The 18,979-nt window shown below is 43.7% G+C and overlaps 1 protein-coding gene across 2 annotated transcripts in view; it reads right to left on the reverse strand.

The window, feature by feature from the left end:
- loxl1 (lysyl oxidase-like 1) overlaps nucleotides 1–18,979 on the reverse strand; it is a 102,815-nt gene that overhangs the window by 67,938 nt on the left and 15,898 nt on the right. For both annotated transcript variants that reach the window (XM_043680197.1, XM_043680198.1), the window contains exon 2: nucleotides 28–136. In XM_043680197.1, coding sequence (XP_043536132.1) covers nucleotides 28–136 — 109 coding nt within the window. The remainder of the gene's footprint in view (nucleotides 1–27; nucleotides 137–18,979) is intronic.

Raw genomic sequence — 18,979 nt, forward strand, 5'->3', positions numbered from 1 at the left:
AAACAAGTCCAGAACAGAGTTGCGTACCTTGCCAAACACTTCTCTTCCGCTGCACATCGTAGGGAATACAAGTGAGACCTCTGCACGTACGTGGATGCTTGGACGTAGTGGGGATCCGGTACCAAGTCAGGCAAACCTGAATGAAACAGGGGAGGAAAAGGAAAAAGAAACTGTCATGAATCACTGAACAAAGTTCATCTTCATGGCCAACACATGGCTTTGCACCCTGGAGGCCCAGGGCAGATCATTTTCTTAAACGTGGAGTCTTCTAATCCAAATGGGTCGAAGAGTGGAATTTCTGTCTGGGTAAATAATAAAATGCTGCAGAAACTCAGCAGACCTGGCACCAATCATAAAGAGAGAAACAAAGTTCATGTTTTTTTGAGAGCAACACAACCTTTCTTCAGTTCTTCCATTGTCTTATCTTTTCTCCCCATAAAATAAATGTTTCCTCCATATTTGACCGCACAGTCATCCTTTCAGGTAGCCCACATAGGCTTTCCCATGCAGATACGGGAGGTCATAGAGTCATAGTCATAGAGATGTACAGCATGGAAACAGACCCTTCGGTCCAACCCATCCACGCCGACCAGATATCCCAACCCAATCTAGTCCCACCTGCCAGCACCCAGCCCATATCCCTCCAAACCTTTCCTATTCATTTACTCATCCAGATGTCTTTTAAATGTTGCAATTGTACCAGCCTCCACCCCTTCCTCTGGCAGCTTATTCCAAACCCGTACCACCATCTGTGTGAAAACGTTGCCCCTTAGGTCTCTTTTATAACTTTCCCCTCTCACCCTAAACCTATGCACTCTAGTTCTGGACTCCCCAACCCCAGGGAAAAGACTTTGCCTATTTACCCTATCCATGCCCCTCATAATTTTGTAAACCTCTAAAAGGTCACCCCTCAGCCTCCGACGCTCCAGGGAAAACAGCCCCAGCCTGTTCAGCCTCTTCTTAAAGGTTGCCCCAAAAGTTACAGAGTCCGAGGATCCTACCAAAATACGAGCAAGGGCAGTTCTCTGGGATTGTGCCAAAATATGCTGGAGGGTACAAATCCTCAGGCACTTGCCAATAAATACCAACTGCACTCACAGGAATGTGTTAATACAAGGAGCGAGGAATCCAGAAAATGCTGACAATGGCAAGGGTTGCCCCTGGAATGCACCAACATTTGCCCATTATTATTATGCCAATAAGTGCAGGGCACTGGTGTGAGGCCAGTGTATGCCGAAATGTATGCTGTGAATGTCCACCACCGCCAAGAAAAAAGATGGCTGGTCAATATTTCCCATGCTGCCTATAACCCGAGAGAGATACAGCGCTGAAACAATGTTACTTCTATCAAGTCGTGTTGAGAAATCTCAATCCAAAATAACTAGCATCATCCATTAACTACCTGTCACTTCAACCCTCTCTCATCCAACCAACCGTGTATTCAGGAAATCACTATCTGCTCTTTCCCTCTCCTGTTTCATGTTGCGATATCACAGTGGGGATCACAGATACCATCCTCAGGTTCTTAATGTCTTCTGTCAGCCTCAAATTACAGTCAAGTTCGTGATGCCTGTGGTCGGGTTAGAGTAGATAGGGAAGAACAGTTCCCATGCGTGAAAAGGGTCAAGGACCTGACAGTTTTAAAGTGTTTTACAAAAGAAGCAACTGCAAAGTGCAAAACCACCTTAACATGCAGCGAGTGTGGAGGATACTAAATGCACTGCCTTGAACTGTGCTGAAGGCAGGTTCAATTGAGCCTTTTAAGAGGGTTTTAATTGGTTGTTTAAATAGAATAGAATCCCTACAGTGTGGAAACAGGCTCTTTGGACCAACAAGTCCATACTGACCCTCCGAAGAGTATCCCACCCTAACCCATTCCCTACCCTTTTACTCTACATTTACCCCTGACTAATTCACCTAACACTATGGGCAATTTAGAATAGCCAATTCACCTGACCTGCACATCTTTGGACAGTGGGAGGAAACCAAAGCACCGAGAGGAAACCCACACAGACACGGGGAGAATGTGCAAACTCCACACAGACAGTCGCCTGAGGCTGGAATTGAATTCGGGCACTGGGGCTGTGAGGCAGCAGTGCTAACCACTGGAAATAGAATCAATGTGTGGGGTCATGGGGAAAAGGCAGGAGGTAGGCACAAATTTGAATGGTCAGACAGCCGGTGCTGTCACAGTAGGCTGAATGGTCTCCTTCAGTCTTTGGGGACAACAGAACAATTGTAGGAGGGAGATGGGGGGGAAAGAGGGTTGCAATGTAGATTTAGATAATAAAAAGTGTTGAAGGCAGCCCAAATCTAGAGGGCTTAGGTTCAAGGTGAGAGGGGAAAGGTTTGAAAGGGAACTAAGGGCAACATTTACATGCAGAAGGTGGCGCGTGTATGGAATGAGCTGCCAGAGGAAGTGTTGGAGGCTTGTACAATTAGAACCTTTAAAAGGCATCTGGATGGGTATATGAATAGGAAGGGTTTGGAGGGATATGGGCCAGGTGCTGGCAGGTGGGACTAGATTGGGTTTGGGATATCTGGCCGGCATGGACGGATTGGATGGAAGGGTCTGTTTCTGTGCTGTACATCTCTATGACTCTCATAAACCATTGGGACAGTGGTGGTTTTAACATCTCAGAGGACACTTGCTGAGCAGTACCCTAGACTATTCACTTGGACTATAAGCCCCAAAAGTGGGGCTCAACTCAGGATTCATGAGGAATTCAGCAATTTCTCTGAGCAGAGCTTACACAGGAATGAGAGATGGACCACGGGTCTGGAATTTTATTGCTCCAAACCTTCTCTTGAATACTCATCCGCTTGAAGTCAAGCCAGGTTTATATTTTCCAAACGTGAAGTGGATGCCCAGTGTTTATCAAAACAGGAATTGAGAACTATTGATGTATAAAAAAATGAATGGCCTAAATGTTTACATATCCTTCAAAGTATTTACAGTACATGAAGCAAGCAAGCAAGCAAGGCGGATGTAACTTGTGTCGTTTTATTAGTGTTTCATGGCCCTAGTTGCATGTATTTCCTCCTTAAATAAACAGTTTGACCATAAAATAGTTTCAAGCTCTAAAACGGTCCAAATACTTAAAGTAAAACCGTATAGAGGGAGTTTGTTCAATAGCCCTAAGCAATGACAAGGTCTTACAATGTGCCACAAAGTGGCACTACAGCAAACGGAGGAATGGTTAAAAACTACAATGCCTCTCACTTTGGTACATTTTTTCTATTAGCCAAGATCTCGACCTCACTGGACTAATAATCCAGAGACCTCGGCTAATGGGATTCAAATAGCAGCTGGTCTAACTTAAATTCACTTCATAAATCAGGAATGCAAGGCTAGAGTCAGTTTTGGTGATGATGAATCTATTATCAATTGTTGTAAAAACCCATCTGGGTCACCAGGGAAGGAAACCTGTTGTCCCCACCTGCTCCAACCTAAGTGTGACTCCAGACTCTCAGCAACATGGTTGACTCTTCCCTACCTTCAGAAGTGACTGAGCAAGCCACCAAGTTCAAGGACAATTCAGGATGAGGCAAAAAAAAACCCCGGCCCCACGTCCTATGGGGCAGTATGGTGGCTCAGTGGTTAGCACTGCTGACTCACAGCACCAGGAACCTGGGTTCGATCCCCACCTCGGGCGACTGTCTGTGTGCAGTTTGCACATTCTCCCCGTGTCTGCGTGGGTTTCCTCCGGGTGCTCCGGTTTCCTCCCACAGTCCAAAGATGTGCAGGTCAGGTGAATTGGCCGTGCTAAATTGCCCACAATGTTAGTTCATTAATCAGGGGTAAATGAAGAGGAATGGGTCTGGGTGGGTTACTCTTCAGAGGGTTGGTGTGGACTTGTTGGTTCAAAGGGCCTGTTTCCATATGGTAGGGAATCTAATCTAATCTATGAGAGGATGAAAAAATGTTGAACATCAAAAGGGAGCACTAAGCTAAATGAAGCCACTCACAGTGAGTTGTACATTTATCAGGATCCCGGTCGGCTTTCCTATGTCCAACCCCCTCAATGGAGATATGGGAATGAGCGGATACTCTCGAGGAGGTGAAAGAGGATTTAGAGTCATAGAGATGTACAGCATGGAAACAGATCATTCAGTCCAACTCCTCCATGCTGACCAGATATCCTAACCTAATCTCGTCCCATTTGCCAGAACTTGGCCCACATTCCCCAAACCCTTCCTATTCATATATCCATCCAGATGCCTTTTAAATGCTGCGATTGTACCAGCCTCCACCACTTCCTCTGGCAGCCCATTCCACACTTGCACCACCCTCTGTGTGAAAATGTTGCCACTTAGGTCCCTTTTAAATCTTTCCCCTCTCATCCTAAACCTCTGCCCTCTAGTTCTGGACTCCCCCATCCCAGGGAAAAGACTTTGGCTAATCACCCTATCCATGCCCCCTCACGATTTTATGAACTTCTACAAAATCACGCCTCAGACTCTGATGCTACAGGGAAAACAGCCCCAGCCTACTCAGCCTCTCGCTATAGCTCACATCCTCCAACCCCAATGTCATCTTTGTAAATCTTTTCTGAACCCTTTCAAGTTTCACAACATCTTTCCGATGGTAAGGAGACCAGAATTGTACGCAGTATTCCAAAAGGTGCCTTACTAACGTTCTGTACAGTCGCAACATGACATCCCAACTCCTATATTTAATGCACTGACCAATAAAGACAAGCAGATCAAACGCCTTCTTTACTATCCTGTCTACCTGTGACTCCATCTTAAATGATCTAACGTCTCTGTTTCTCTCCAATTTTCTTCGGAAAGCTGAACCACAAAAATTCAAGAAGCCATTGGTACTAACCACCCGCTCTGTTCCATGGTCAAGCAGTCACTCTTCATAGCTTCCTCTTTTCCTATACCCAGTTGTGTCTAAAGTGCTGCGGTAAGCTACTCATAACACTACATCCCTCAGGATAGGGACTCCATTAACCATGGTGGAGGGGAAACAACCATTAGCAAGTGCTCAAATCCAACCAGGGTATGTGATGAAACTGAATTGAATACATCTGATAATCTGAAAATGGTGGACACTACCAGATTGTTACAAAATCACAACCAATTCTCTAATGTCCTTCACTATAGAGTCTCTGTCATTCTACCTGTATGCAACTATGGTTCTTCCTCAATATCTTCAGGGTAACCAGACAGATCACAACAACTAGCCTCAACACTACTGTCCACAGCCCAAGAATACAAAGGGTCAGATATTTAATCCAGCTCCAGCTGATTACCAGGTTAGGATAATGTTCTGTCAGTGAGACAATTATCATCGCTGCAAATTCCTCCCAGCCTACTAAAAATGAAACTGCAAACAAACTCCACTCTGTTGCAAGATTTAACAGTAGGAAATTTGTTTGCAGTCTACCCATGAATTTGAAAGAATGATCTTCAGATTCGAGCGGATACATAGGGTGAGACACATTCCTTAAAGATTCTCCTTTGGGTTGATGGGGAGGTACCAGAAAACAGCACAGGGATTTCACTGTCAAATGAACGATGGGTGAATGGAAAAATTCATCCTTATTTTTAGCGTGAGCTGCAGTTGAAAGAAAAATGTTACATTTCTGTGGCAGCCCACATACTTCATAGCTAAATTAATTTCAACTTTATTCATTGTTACAGTGTAGCGTCAACGGATGAGAGCAGACACTGGTGTAGGACCAGGAAAATGTTCTGGGGAACAGGGGACTCAATCCCACTACAGCATCTGATGGACTTTGGATTTGATTGCCCTAGAATTCAAAGCTAGTCTAAGTAATAATGACCATGAAACTGTAGCTGTTTGCCAGAAAATCCCATCTGTTTCACTAACAGGGAAGGAAATCTGCCGTTCTTACCTAGTCTGGCCGAGATATGCCTCCTCATCTACAGCTCTGTGGTTGACTCTTAATCTTCTGAAATGGCCTAGCATTTCACTCAGTATCAAGAGATGGACAACAAATGCTTAACTTGTCCACATCATAGGAAAAAATCTTTCTTAACTAACAAGGGAGTCAAAGAGTATTTAACTAATGAATCCCTACAGGGCAGAAAGAGGCCTTGCAGTCCATTTCCAGAAGGTATTCAACAAGGTGCTGTTAAAAAAGGCTGCTGCATAAGATTATCATCGCTACAAATTCCTCCCAGCCTACTAGAAATGAAACTGCAAACAAACTCCGCTCTGCTGCAAGATTTAACAGAAGCAGATTTGTTTGCATTCTAACCATGAATTTGAAAGAATGATCTTCAGATTTGAGAGGATACATAGAGTGAGGCCCATAGTGTTCCAGGTAATGTGTTAGCAAGGTTAGAAGATTAGATAACTAACAGAAAGCAAAGAGTACTTTTCTGCTTGGAAATCTGTGGCTAATGGTGTGCCTCAGGGATCAGCAATGGGACTGTCATTGTTTACAAATTACATCAACTATTTAGAGTTGGGGACCAAGTCTAATGCATCAAAGTTTGCAGATGACACTAAGATGAGTGGTAAAGCAGAGTGTGCAAAGGACATTGCAAGTCTGCAGAGGGACATAGATGATTAAGTGAGTGGACAAGGGTCTGGCAGATGGAGTACAATGTTGGCAAATGTGAGGTCATCCATTGGTCAGTGTAATAGCAAAATGGACTATTATTTAAATGGTGAAAAATTGCAGCATGCTGCTGTGCAGAGGGACCTGGGTGTCCTTGTGCATGAATCTCAAAAAGTTGATTTGCAGGCAATTAAGAAGGCAAATAGAATATTGTCCTTCCTTGCTAGAGGAAAATAGGGAGGTTATACTGCAGCTGTATAGGGTGTTTGTGAGGCTACACCTGGAGTACTGTGTACTTTTGGACTCCTGACTTGAGAAAGGATGGTTTGGCACTGGAGGAGATTCACTAGGTTGATTCTGGAGTTGAGGGGGTTGGCTGCCGAGGAGAGACTGAGGGCTGTATTCACCAGAATTTAGAAGAATGAGGGGGATCTTATAAAAGTATAAAATTAAGAAGGGAATAGATCAGATAGAAGCTGGGAAGTTGTTTCTACTAGAGCATATAGAACATAGAACATTACAGTGCAGTACAGGCCCTTGGGCCCCCAATATTGCACCAACCTATTGAACCAATCTGAAGCCCATCTAACTTACATTATTCTATTTTCATCCGTATGTCTATTCTATGACCATTTAACTGCCCTTAAAGTTGCTGAGTCTAACTGCTGTTGCAGGCAGTGTGTTCCATGCCCCTACTACTCTGAGAGAAGAAACTACCTCTGACTCTGTCCTATATCTATCACACCTCAATTTAAAGCTATGTCCCCTCATGCTAGCCATCATCATCTAAAGAAAAATGCTCTCACTGTCCACCCTATCTAACCTACTGATTCCCTTAAATGACTCAATTAAGTCACCTCTCAACTTTCTTCTCTCTAACGAAAACAACCTCAAGTCCCTCAGCTTTCCTCACAAGACTTTCCCTCCATACCAGGTAACATCCTAGTAAATCTCTTCTGAACCCTTTCCAAAGCTACCACATCTTTCCTGTAATGCGATGACCAGAACTGTATGCAATACTCCAAGTGCGGCCACACTAGAGTTTTGTACAGCTGCAACATGACCTCATGGTCCTGAAACTCAATCCCTCCACTAATAAAAGCTAACACACTGTATGCCTTCTTAATGGCCCTAACAACCTGGGTGGCAACTTTCAGGGATCTATGTGTATGGACACCAAGATCTCTCTGCTCATCTATACTACCAAGAATCTTACCATTAGCCTAGTACTCTCTGTTCCTGTAACTCCATCCAAAGTGAATCACCTCACAATTTTCTACATTAAGTTCCATTTGCCACCTCCCAGCCCAGCTCTGTAGTTTATCTATGTTCCTCTGTAACCTGCAACATCCTTTGGCACTATCCACAACTCCACCATACTTAGTGTCACCCACAAATTTACTAACTCACTCTTTAACCCATCAACCATTCAAAAAAATGTCAAACAGCAGTGGCCCCAAAACAGATCCTTGCAGTACATCACTAGTATCTTGAACTCCAGGATGAACATTTCCCATCAACCACCACCCTCTGACTTCTTTCAGCTAGCCAATTTCAGATCCAAATCGCTAAATAACCTTCAATCCCATGCCTCTGTATTTTGCGCAATAGCCTACCATGGGGAACCTTATCAAATGCCTCAGTGAAATCCATATACACCATCAACCGGTTTACCCTCAACCACTTGTTTGGTCACCTTCTCAAAGAATTCAATAAGGTTTGTGAGGCATGACCTACCCTTCACAAAACCGTGCTGGCTATCCCTAATCAACTTATGCCTCTCTCCATGATTATAAATCCTACCTCTTATAACCTTTTTAACACTTTACCCACAACCAAAGTAAGGCTCACAGGTCTATAATTACCAGGGTTGTCTCTACCCCCTTCTTGAACAAGAGAACATTTGCTATCCTCCAGTCTTCTGGCACTATTCCTGTAGACAATGACGACATAAAGATCGAAGTCAAAGGCTCTGCAAACTCCTCCCTGGCTTCCCAGAGAATCCTAGGATAAATCCCATTTGGCCGTGGGGACTTATCTCTTTTCACACTTTCCAGAATTGCTAACAGCTCCGCTTGAACCTCAATGCCATCTATTCTAATAGCCTATACCTCAGTATTCTCCTTGACAACATTGTCTTTTTCCAGTGTGTATACTGATAAAAGATATTCATTCAGCGCTTCAATATCTCCTCGGGCTCCATGCACAACTTTCCACTACCATTCTTGACTGGTCCGAATCTTACTCTCATCATTCTTTTATTCCTGACATGCCAATAGAAAGCTTTAGGGTTTTCCTTGATCCTTCTCATGTCTCCTCCAGTCCCTTCATAGCTCTCTCTTGAGTAAAATGGCCAGATTAGATTAGATTAGATTAGATTAGATTAGATTACTTACAGTGTGGAAACAGGCCCTTCGGCCCAACAAGTCCACACCGCCCCGCCGAAGCGCAACCCACCCATACCCCTACATTTACCCCTTACCTAACACTACGGGCAATTTAGCATGGCCAATTCACCTGACCTGCACATCTTTGGACTGTGGGAAGAAACCGGAGCACCCGGAGGAAACCCACGCAGACACGGGGAGAACGTGCAAACTCCACACAGTCAGTCGCCTGAGGCGGGAATTGAACCCGGGTCTCTGGCGCTGTGAGGCAGCAGTGCTAACCACTGTGCCACCGTGCTGCCCACAATCATGTGCTTCAATCAGGATGTTGCTGCAATGGAAGGCTTGAGTTATTAGAAGAAACTGGATAGGCTGGGACATGATCGTAGGAGGTTGAGGGGTGATATTATAGATGCTTAAAAAAAATGAGGGATATAGATAAGGTGAATGGCAGGTATCTTTTCCCTAGGGTGGGGAATTTCAAGAGTACAGGGCATATTTTTAAGATGAAAGGAGAAAGATTTGAAAAGGATATGAGGGGCAACTTGTTTTAAACAGAGAGTGGCTCGTGTGTGGAATGAACTTCCAGAGGAAGTGGCGGATTCAAATACAGTTACAATATTTAAAAGACATTTTGATAAGTACATGAATAAGAAATAAAAACCAAAAAGAACTGTGGATGCTGTAAATTAGAAACAAAAACAGCAAGTTGCTGGAAAAGCTCAGCAGGTCTGGTAGCAACTGTGGAGAGAAATCAGAGTTAATGTTCCAGGTCCATTGACCCTTCCTCAGAACTTGAATCAGAAATGTTTGGAGGGATATGGGCCAAGTGCAGGCAGGTGGGACTGGTTTAGTTTGGGATTATGGTTAGCATGGACTGGTTGGGCCGAAGGGTTTGTATGACTCTATGACTCTACAATTGATGGTCAGAACACTGGAACAAGACTTCTCCTCAAAATGAAACCACGAGATATTTTGAAACCATCTAATGAGCAGTGTCTATGAACATGATAAAGACACTTCCAGCAGCTGAGCTTTCTACCTCATCACGATTAGTGAGCCAAAGTATTTGAATCTCGATGGTTAAAGGCTAATTTCTTGGAATTTAAGTTTTGATGGCAATCTTGAATTTGAGGGACAGTACTCAACAACAACCTGCATTGATAGAGCACCTTTAACATTTGCAATTATTCTAAGGCATGTCTGCAGCTGACTTGTTCTGAGCAGAAGGGAAATGGTATACCCTACAAACCAGCACCTCTGATCCAAAATTCCTGAAGCACATTCCCAATATTGGGAAGCTTTCCATTTGGGAACAAACACAATTTATCCCATATTTACATTTAATTGCAAAGTGCAAAAACCAGGGAACTAAAATACAGGATTTGACTTTCAGCAAAGGTTAATGCCTTGATGATTACCACAACTTGTAAAAACAGCTGGATAAATATCTGATTGGAAATGTAATTGAAGGTTACTTGGTTAAATACAGGCAGATGATTAAATACTCCAGGGCCTGTTACAATCTTCATACTCCTACAACAATGCAGATGCCATCTGTGGAAAAGCAACCAGCTAGCAAAGAATAATAAGAGGTTGAAAGGTTAAAAAGATAGCCTGGAGTTCTGCCCAACAACTCTCAGAGGTCCTGGAGAAACATTTGTAGAACTTAAGGTAGGGCTCACTATAGACCTGAGAAGGGAGATTTATAGGATAAAGTACCCAGCTGAAAGGTCCTTAATGCAGTTAACACACAAAGGTCACTACATGGAACAAGAGGTGGGACTGCCTCTACTCATCATTACCACATAGGTCAATGAAAGTGCAAATCTCTGTTCTGGCAGCTTCAAATGTTTAACAGATCTACAGTGAAGTAATGACATAACACTCTCCAGACACCTTCAGGCAATGAGTGGTACAGTATGTTTTCCCCAAATATCCCCATGTCTCCTTGCTGGGGAACATTCCAGAATACCACAGTACACTGTGAAAACAACATGTTTGATATCACTGAACCAGGACTTCTTAAAGTTTATTCTCTCATGGAGGATGTGGGCATCATTGGTGAAGCCAGCATTTGTTGCTATCCCCAAGTGCCCTTCGAATTGCGTGTCTTGCTAAGCCACTTCAGAGGGCAATAAAGAGCTAGCCACGTCACTGTGGGTCTGCAATTCCAGGTAAGGATGGCAAATGTCTTTCCCAAAAAATAGTCAGCAAACCCGATAGATTTTATGACAATCGACGGTTGTAAAGATCACTATTACAACAACAACAACAACACTCTAAAAGCTTGACACCATCCAGGATAAAGCAGCCCACCTGATTAGCACCATTACAAACATCCATTCTCTTCACCATCAACGTTCAGACAGCGCCTTCCAACCCACGGCCACTTCCATCTAGAAGGACAAAGGTAGCAGATACATGGGAACACCACGCCCTACAAGGTCTCCGCCAAGCCAATCAACATCCTGAGTTCCTACAGTGTTGCTGGATCAAAATCCTGGAATTCCCTCCCTTAGGTCATTGTGGGTCTACCTACAGCATATGCATTGCAGTGGTGCAAGAGGTCAGTTCAACATCACCTGGCAAGTAGGGACAAGCAATAAAAGTTGGCCAATCAGTGACACTCATATCCTACAAATCAATAGAAAATATTAAGGTTGTTGTGTAGGTTTCTGAAGGGGTTAATGTTCATCGAATCCCTACAGTGTGGAAGCAGGTCATTTGGCCCATCGAGTCCACATTGACCCTCCGAACAGCATCTCACCCAGAACCACTGCACTACCAATCCCCTGTAACACTGCATTTCCCATGGCTCATCCACCTCGCCTGCATATACCAGGATACTATGGGGAATTGAGAATGGCCAATTCACCCAGCCTGCACATCTCTGGACTGTGGGAGGAAACCATTCAGACACAGGGAGAAAGTGCAAACTCCACACAGTCACTTGAGACTGGAATCAACCCAAGTGCCATGTACTTGAGGCAGCAGTGCTAACCACTGAGCCACCGTGCCACCCTGTTCATGTTATTTGACTCCAAATACCAATGTCACATACAGTCTACGGAGGAGATCAGGAGTACTGTTCCAGTGATCAGAGGGAGCAGGTGCCAGGTTTGGAGGATTTGAGCTATAGGGAGAGACTGAATAGGCTGGGGCTATTCAACTTGAAGGCTCAGGGGTGATCTTATAGAGGTTTAGAAAATTATGAGGGGTGAATGGACAAGGTCTTTTCCCTGGAGTGGGGGAGTCCAGACCTCAGAGAGGATAGATTTAGGATGAGAGAGGAAACATTTTAAAGGGACCGAAGGGGCAAGCCTTTTCATGCAGAGGGTAGTGCGTATATGGAATGAGCTGCCAGAGGAAGTGGTGGAGGCTGGTACAATTACAGCATTTAAAAGGTATTTGAATAGGAATGTGAATAGGAAGGGTTTAGAGGTATATGGGCCAAGTGCTGGCAAATGGGTCTAGATCAGTTTAGGATAGATATCTGGTCAGCATGAACGAGTTGGACCAAAGAGTCTGATTCCATGCTGCATAACTCTATGTATCTGTGCTAGCTCCCTACAGTCTTGGTAATGATGCCTGACCAAACGCAAATCTATACGTTGCAATTACTCAGTTATCCTGCATCCCCCCTGAACATTTTACCCCCAAGGAATGGTAGCTTATAGGTCTACAAGAATTGGACTAGAAGCAGGAAGTGTGTATACTCCCAAGTTGCGTAGACTAAGATAGACTACACCTGGAATACAATGTTCAGCTTTGAACACCACACCTTAGAAAGGATCCTTTAGCTTTGGAATGAGTTTGGGTTTGTTTTACCAGAATTATGGACAACAAAAGGTTAGATTACAAGGTGAGATTGCACAAAAGGGTGGCATGGTGGCTCAGTGGTTAGCATTGCTGCCTCACAGCACTAGGGACCTGGGTTCGACCCTTGTCTTGGGTCACTATCTGTGTGAAGTTTGCACATTCTCTCTGTGTCTGCGTGGGTTTTCTCCAGGTGCTCCGGTTTCCTCCCACAGTCCTGAGGCGAGTAGGCTAGATGAACTGGCCATGCTAAATTGCCCCATTGTGTTAAGGGATGTGTAGGTTAGGTGCGTTAGTCAGGGGTAAATGTAGGGGAATGGGTCTGGGTGGGTTACTCTTCGTAGGGTTGGTGTGGACTTGTTGGGCTGAAGGGCCTTTTTCCACACTGTAGGGAATTTTAAAAAAAGGATTTTTTTGGCCATAATATAAAAGATTAAGTCTCGATTATTTGATGGCAAAGTATTAAAAGCCACTGATAAATTAGATAGATAGTGAGAAACTGTTTCTGCTAGTTGGAAATCTGAGACCAGGGAGCTTGGTATGAAAATAATAAATCTAATTATCCAAGACTGATGCCTGAACTGTAGATACTCTTCAGTGATGTATCCTTGACCATCAATTACTAAATAGGTCCAAGACTAGCCAAAGACAAAATAGGATAAGAGACTGCAGACTACGCCTACCCAGTGTCACATACAGGAGAGCTGGCATATATCACAGGTGCCAGGAATGGATATCTGGGAAAATACCACTGAAATTATAAATTAAATTTAAATTCCACCAGAGGTCATGATGGGATTTGAAACAATGCCCCAAGATAATCTGGCTGGATCTCTGGATGACTTACTCCCATCTCCATCTCCCCTCTGTTGGACTTACTCATTTCTAGTTATCTCCTGTTGGGAATGGGCTGAATTTTCCCCACTGCGAGAGGGAATCCAGAGTCCAGATTGCATGTCATGCGGAAGCCAAAAGAATTGTGGATGCTGTAAATCAGAAACAAACACAGAAGTTGCTGGGAAAGGTCAGCAGGTCTGTGAAATCAGAGTTAATGTTTCGGGTCCAATGATACTTTCTCAGACCCTTCAGATCTCTTCCTAAAATGCAGTGACACTATCACGACTCTGTCTCTTATATGTATATGGACATACTGACAGTGAGACATAACACAACAGGTTTAACAGCTGGAAAATATACAAAGTATGAAGAGGAGCCAGAGGAAAGAACTCCCACAGTTAATTAATCCCAAGGAAGATTTTACAATCTTTATTTATTCAATATAAGGATGATGTGGTTTGTGATTTCAGTCAACTTGGGTCTAAAAAGACAGGTAAATTAGGGAATTTTATATAGATTCATTAAATTTTTAATTTTTGTGAAGGTTCTGGGAATACTGGCTTTTGATTGTTTAGGGCATTATCCCACTGAGGTATAATGTTTCATATACAGGCCTGTCGTAAACTTCATAATACTTTTGGACAAAAAAAACTTATCAATCGCAATATTTAAAACTGCAATTAGTTCATGACCTGGTCACATCAAAAGAGTTCCAAGCTTGTACCATCCATTGTGTGAAAAACAATATCTTAATTTGGCAATGCTCCCTAGTCTTCGGTTCACCAACCTACTGAAACAGTCTCTCCCAGAATCCTTAGGGACAAAACAAAATTTGGGGAGACTCAGTATGGATTTGTTAAGTCGTGTTTGACAAATTTGGATTTGTTGAGGTGACTGGAGAGTTGATGTGGTCAACTTGGACTTTAGCAAGGCCTTTGATATAGCAATTTGATCAAGAAAGGAAAAACCCATGGCAACAAAAATAAAATGGCACATTGAATCTAATATTGGCCAAGAGACAGAAAGTAGAGGGTGATGGTAGAGGGATATTTCTGTGAGTATTTCTGATGGGGGTCTGTAAGGCTCCGTACTGGGGCCTTTGCTGTATGCAGTATGCAGTAACGATCTGGACTTAAAAATAAGGGGTGTGATCATGAATTTCACAGTGACAGGCAAATTGTGGTTGGGTGGTTAGTGGTGAGCAGAATAGTTGTAAACTGTAAGAGGATAGTAATGGACTGGTGAGCAGTGGCAAATGGAACTCAATCCAGAAAAGTGTGAGGTTGTATACTTGGGAAGAGCTAAACACAATGAATGCTCGCACCCTGTACGGAAGATCAGAAGGCATCTTGGTGTGCATATCCATAGTTTTCTGAAGGTAGCTGGGAAAGCGGATAAGATGGCTGAGAATGCATATGGGACACTTGCCTTTATTAGCCAATATATAGCATACAACAGCAGGGAGATTATACTTGAGCTGTAAGAAACTCCATATAGGCCACAACAGGAGAGCTGTTTGCAGTCCTGCTTATCATACCAAAGGATGTGATTGTATGAGAGAGAATGCACAGGAGATTTACCAGACTGTCTAGGCTGGAGGATCTGAGCTATAAGGGAAGATTGGATAGTCTGGGGTCATTTTCCACAAAGTAGCGCGTGTAGAGCAGGGACCTAACTGTTGTGTATAAGATCATACAGGGTATAGATAGAGTAGATAGGAAGGTACTTTATAAATTAGTGGATTGGCCAATAACCGGGGGCATTGATTTCAGGCAAGAGGCGGAGAGCTGAGGAGAATGTTTTTCACACAGAGGACGGTGGAAATCTGGAACTCATTGCCAGAAAAACTGACAATGTGTTGCCCTCAACTGTTTTCCGAGGTAGTGAATTCCACTAGCTCACTACTCCCTGTGTGATATTTCTCCTTGTCTCAGTCAGCTGTTTTCGAAAACCACAGGATGGAGGTTTTCGAAAACCACAGGAGGGGGATGCTGAGACAACCTGTTGCCTTTATCAAAAGGGTTGGGAAACAGTGGACGCAGATTGAAAGTGACTGGCAGAGGACCAGAGTGATGTAAGTGTTCAAGGAGCTGAATACACTGTGGTAGTGGCAGCTCCAATTGTGGCTTTCAAAAGGGGATTGGATAGCTGTGTGAAACAGGAATATCTACAGGGCTACAGTGAATAGGTGGGGCAATGGAACAAACTGAATCATTCTTATGTGAGCTGGCACGGACGTCAAATGGCCTCCTATTGAGATGTAACCAGTTGATGATTCCAACAGAAGGGAGACTTGAAATAGAGAAGGGAGGAGACAGTCAATCTCAGGGGATGAGCAGGTAATCTGGAAGGGAAGCTGTGGTAGATACTCATCAGAGATTGCAAGGGGCATTGAGAAGTCCTCCAAAGATTTGTGAAATGCTCTTCAATGAGCTGAAATCTGCTTCCTCTCCAAAGTGATTGTATTTGACAGCTAGGAGGAGTGGGTGAGGTTTGAGAGAAAGAAGCATTAATATTTGATGAAATTTTAACTCAAACGTCAGGTTCAAAAACAACAGGAATTGCTCAAAAAGCTCAGCAGGTCTGGCAGCCTCTGTGGAGAGAAATCAGAGTTAACATTTCAGGTTGCGTGACCTTACCTCAGAACTGATAGTAGCTAGGAAAATGTTGGTTTACATGCAGAAGATAGGCTGGGGCGCGGGGGTGGGTAAGGAGTAACTGACAGAGCCCAAAGAGAGAGAAGAGTAGCCGGACAGACAAAGGATTGGATAATGATCTGGCTGGGATGGTGAATAGATTAGATTCCATACTGAATGGAAACAGGCCCTTCAGCCCAACAAGTTCATACCAACCCTCCAAAGAGTAATCCACCCAGACCCACTCCCCTACATTTACCCCTGAGTAATACACCTCACACTATGGGCAATTTAGCACAGCCAATCCACCCTAACCTGGACATCTTTGGACTGTGAGGGGGAACCGGAGCACCCGGAGGAAACCCACGCAGACATGGGGAGAATGTGCAAACTCCACACAGACAGTTGTCCGAGGAAGGAACTGAACCCAGGATCCTGGCACTGTGAGGCAGCAATGCTAACCACTGAGCCACCATGCCACCCTGTAGCTGTTAATGGGGACTGTCTATGGCTAACAATAGGTTGCGTGTAATAGCAGACTGTGTGATAACAAGGCCTGATGTGGGAGCGTTGAGGCAAGGACATGGCAAACCTCAAGCTCTGAAGTTATGGAACTCAATATCGAATTCAGAAGGCTGCAGGGTCCCTACTGTCAAGTGCAGGCTTTCTGAAACGTCAAGAGTCACGTTTTTTGATGAGAAAAAACATTAAAAACTTATGAGGCCTGTACTTTAAAATACTTTGAAGGGAAGACCATCAAATTACTGTCCAAATTTCTTTACACACTGCAACATCCTGGTCTCCACAGTGGATGGATGGAGGTATCATGCCCGACGTTGTCCATCTGACCTTATTCAGCTCATTGCCCACACTTTGCACCTAGTTCAACTGAGGGAACATGAAGACGAGGAGCAGAGGTCCATCGTAGGGTACCCTGAGCCTGTTCCACCATTCAGCATGGCTCACCTTTGCCCCTCAATCCCACCTCACGTCGAGTGTTCCCTTGGTATTCCAACCTACATCAATCTCAATCTGGATTGTGCTCAATGACCAGAGTGGGCACAGATCTCCGAATGCCAAAGATTCATAATCCACTGAGTGAGAAAATCTCTGGTTTAAATGCAGAAGTGGTCACATGTTTATCCTGAAACAACGGGCTCTTGTCCTAGTCCTATCAGGAGAAGCAGCATCTCAGCATCTACCCTGACAAGCTCTCTAAGAATTGAATGTGTCTTTAGTTTGGACATTTCAATGTGATTAGAGCCTGAGATAGAATATTAATCACGTCCCAATTTGAACATTCCCCATAGATCAATGCTTTTCGCTATTGACCTGTTCATAGTAAAGGGAAACCACTGCTCTTTTCTAGATTTTATATCTTGTTCACCATCTCCAACCTAGTTTATCCCTGGTAGAAATGCAAACACAGAAATTTTAAAGGTTTCAGAAATGATTTACAAGGATGTTGCCACAAAGTTAGAGGGTTTGAGCTACTGGGAGAGGCCGAATATTTCCCATGAGTGTAAGAGGCTGAGAGGTGACTTTACAGAGGTTTATAAAATCACGAAGGGCATGGATAAGACAAAGAGTCAAGTGTGGAGGATTCCAAACCTATAGTGCATAGGTTTAAAGTGACAGGAGAAAGATCTAAAAGGGACCTAAGGGGCAGCTTTTCTCACACAGAGGGTGGTGCGTGTACGGAAGTGGTAGAGGTTGGAAAACTTACGACATTTAAAAGGCATCTGGATGGGTATATGAATAGGAAGGGTTTAGAGGGATATGGGCCAAGTTCTGCCAAATAGGACTAGATTAGTTTTGGATATCTGGTCAGCGTGGATGAGTTGGACTGGATGGTCTGTTTCCGTGTTGTACAACTCTATGATTCTATGAACATAGAACATTACAGCACAGTACAGGCCCTTTGGCCTTGATGTTGCCCTATGACTCTAATTACGTCCTTCGGAGGTGCAATCAACCAGTATTTTTGTCAGAATTGAAAAGTTTAAAAGATAAAGTACATTGACTAGATGGGCCAATGGGCTGCAGAGAGGCAAGTGGAGTTAAATTTAGATAAATGTGAGGTGTTGCATTTTAGTAAGGCAAACCAGGGCCAGGACTTATACACTTAATTGTCTGAGGAGTAACTTTCTCACGCAGAGGGTGGTGTGTGTCTGGAATGAGCTGCCAGAGGAGATGGTAGAGGCTGGTACAATTTCAACATTTAAAAGGCATCTGGATGGGTACACGAATAGGAAGGGTTTAGAGGGATATGGGCCAAATGCTGGCAAGTGGGACGAGATTAATGTAGAATATCTGGTTGGCATGGAAGTGTTGGACAGAAACGTCTGTTTCTGTCCTGTATAACTCTTCATCAAAGTAAAGTAACATTTTTGGGTTGTGGAAGACATCAAATGTACTAGTGGAATTGTTGTTCCTGAACATTTCAATGTAGATATAACCATGAAGAGACAGACAGACAGACAGACAGACAGACAGACAGTCAGTCAGTCAGTCAGGATGACCGAGGCCTTTAGACAGGCTGCTAGCTAGGCCTGTTTGTAGTCATCTTGGCCAGGTTCTGTTCTGCTTTACACTCTTTTTCGGAAACTAAAGAAAACAAATTAACTCATTAATTTAACAGAACCTTACAGGAGCACTGTAACAAAGATTGAACATTTATGGAAAGTTTAAAAACTTAAAATATTATTCCTGGGCCTGGCAATATGATATAATCCCTGTCACAGGTAGGTCAGGGAAGTGC

This window comes from Chiloscyllium plagiosum, chromosome 40, assembly GCF_004010195.1.
Source record: "Chiloscyllium plagiosum isolate BGI_BamShark_2017 chromosome 40, ASM401019v2, whole genome shotgun sequence".
In the NCBI taxonomy this organism is placed as follows: domain Eukaryota; kingdom Metazoa; phylum Chordata; class Chondrichthyes; order Orectolobiformes; family Hemiscylliidae; genus Chiloscyllium; species Chiloscyllium plagiosum.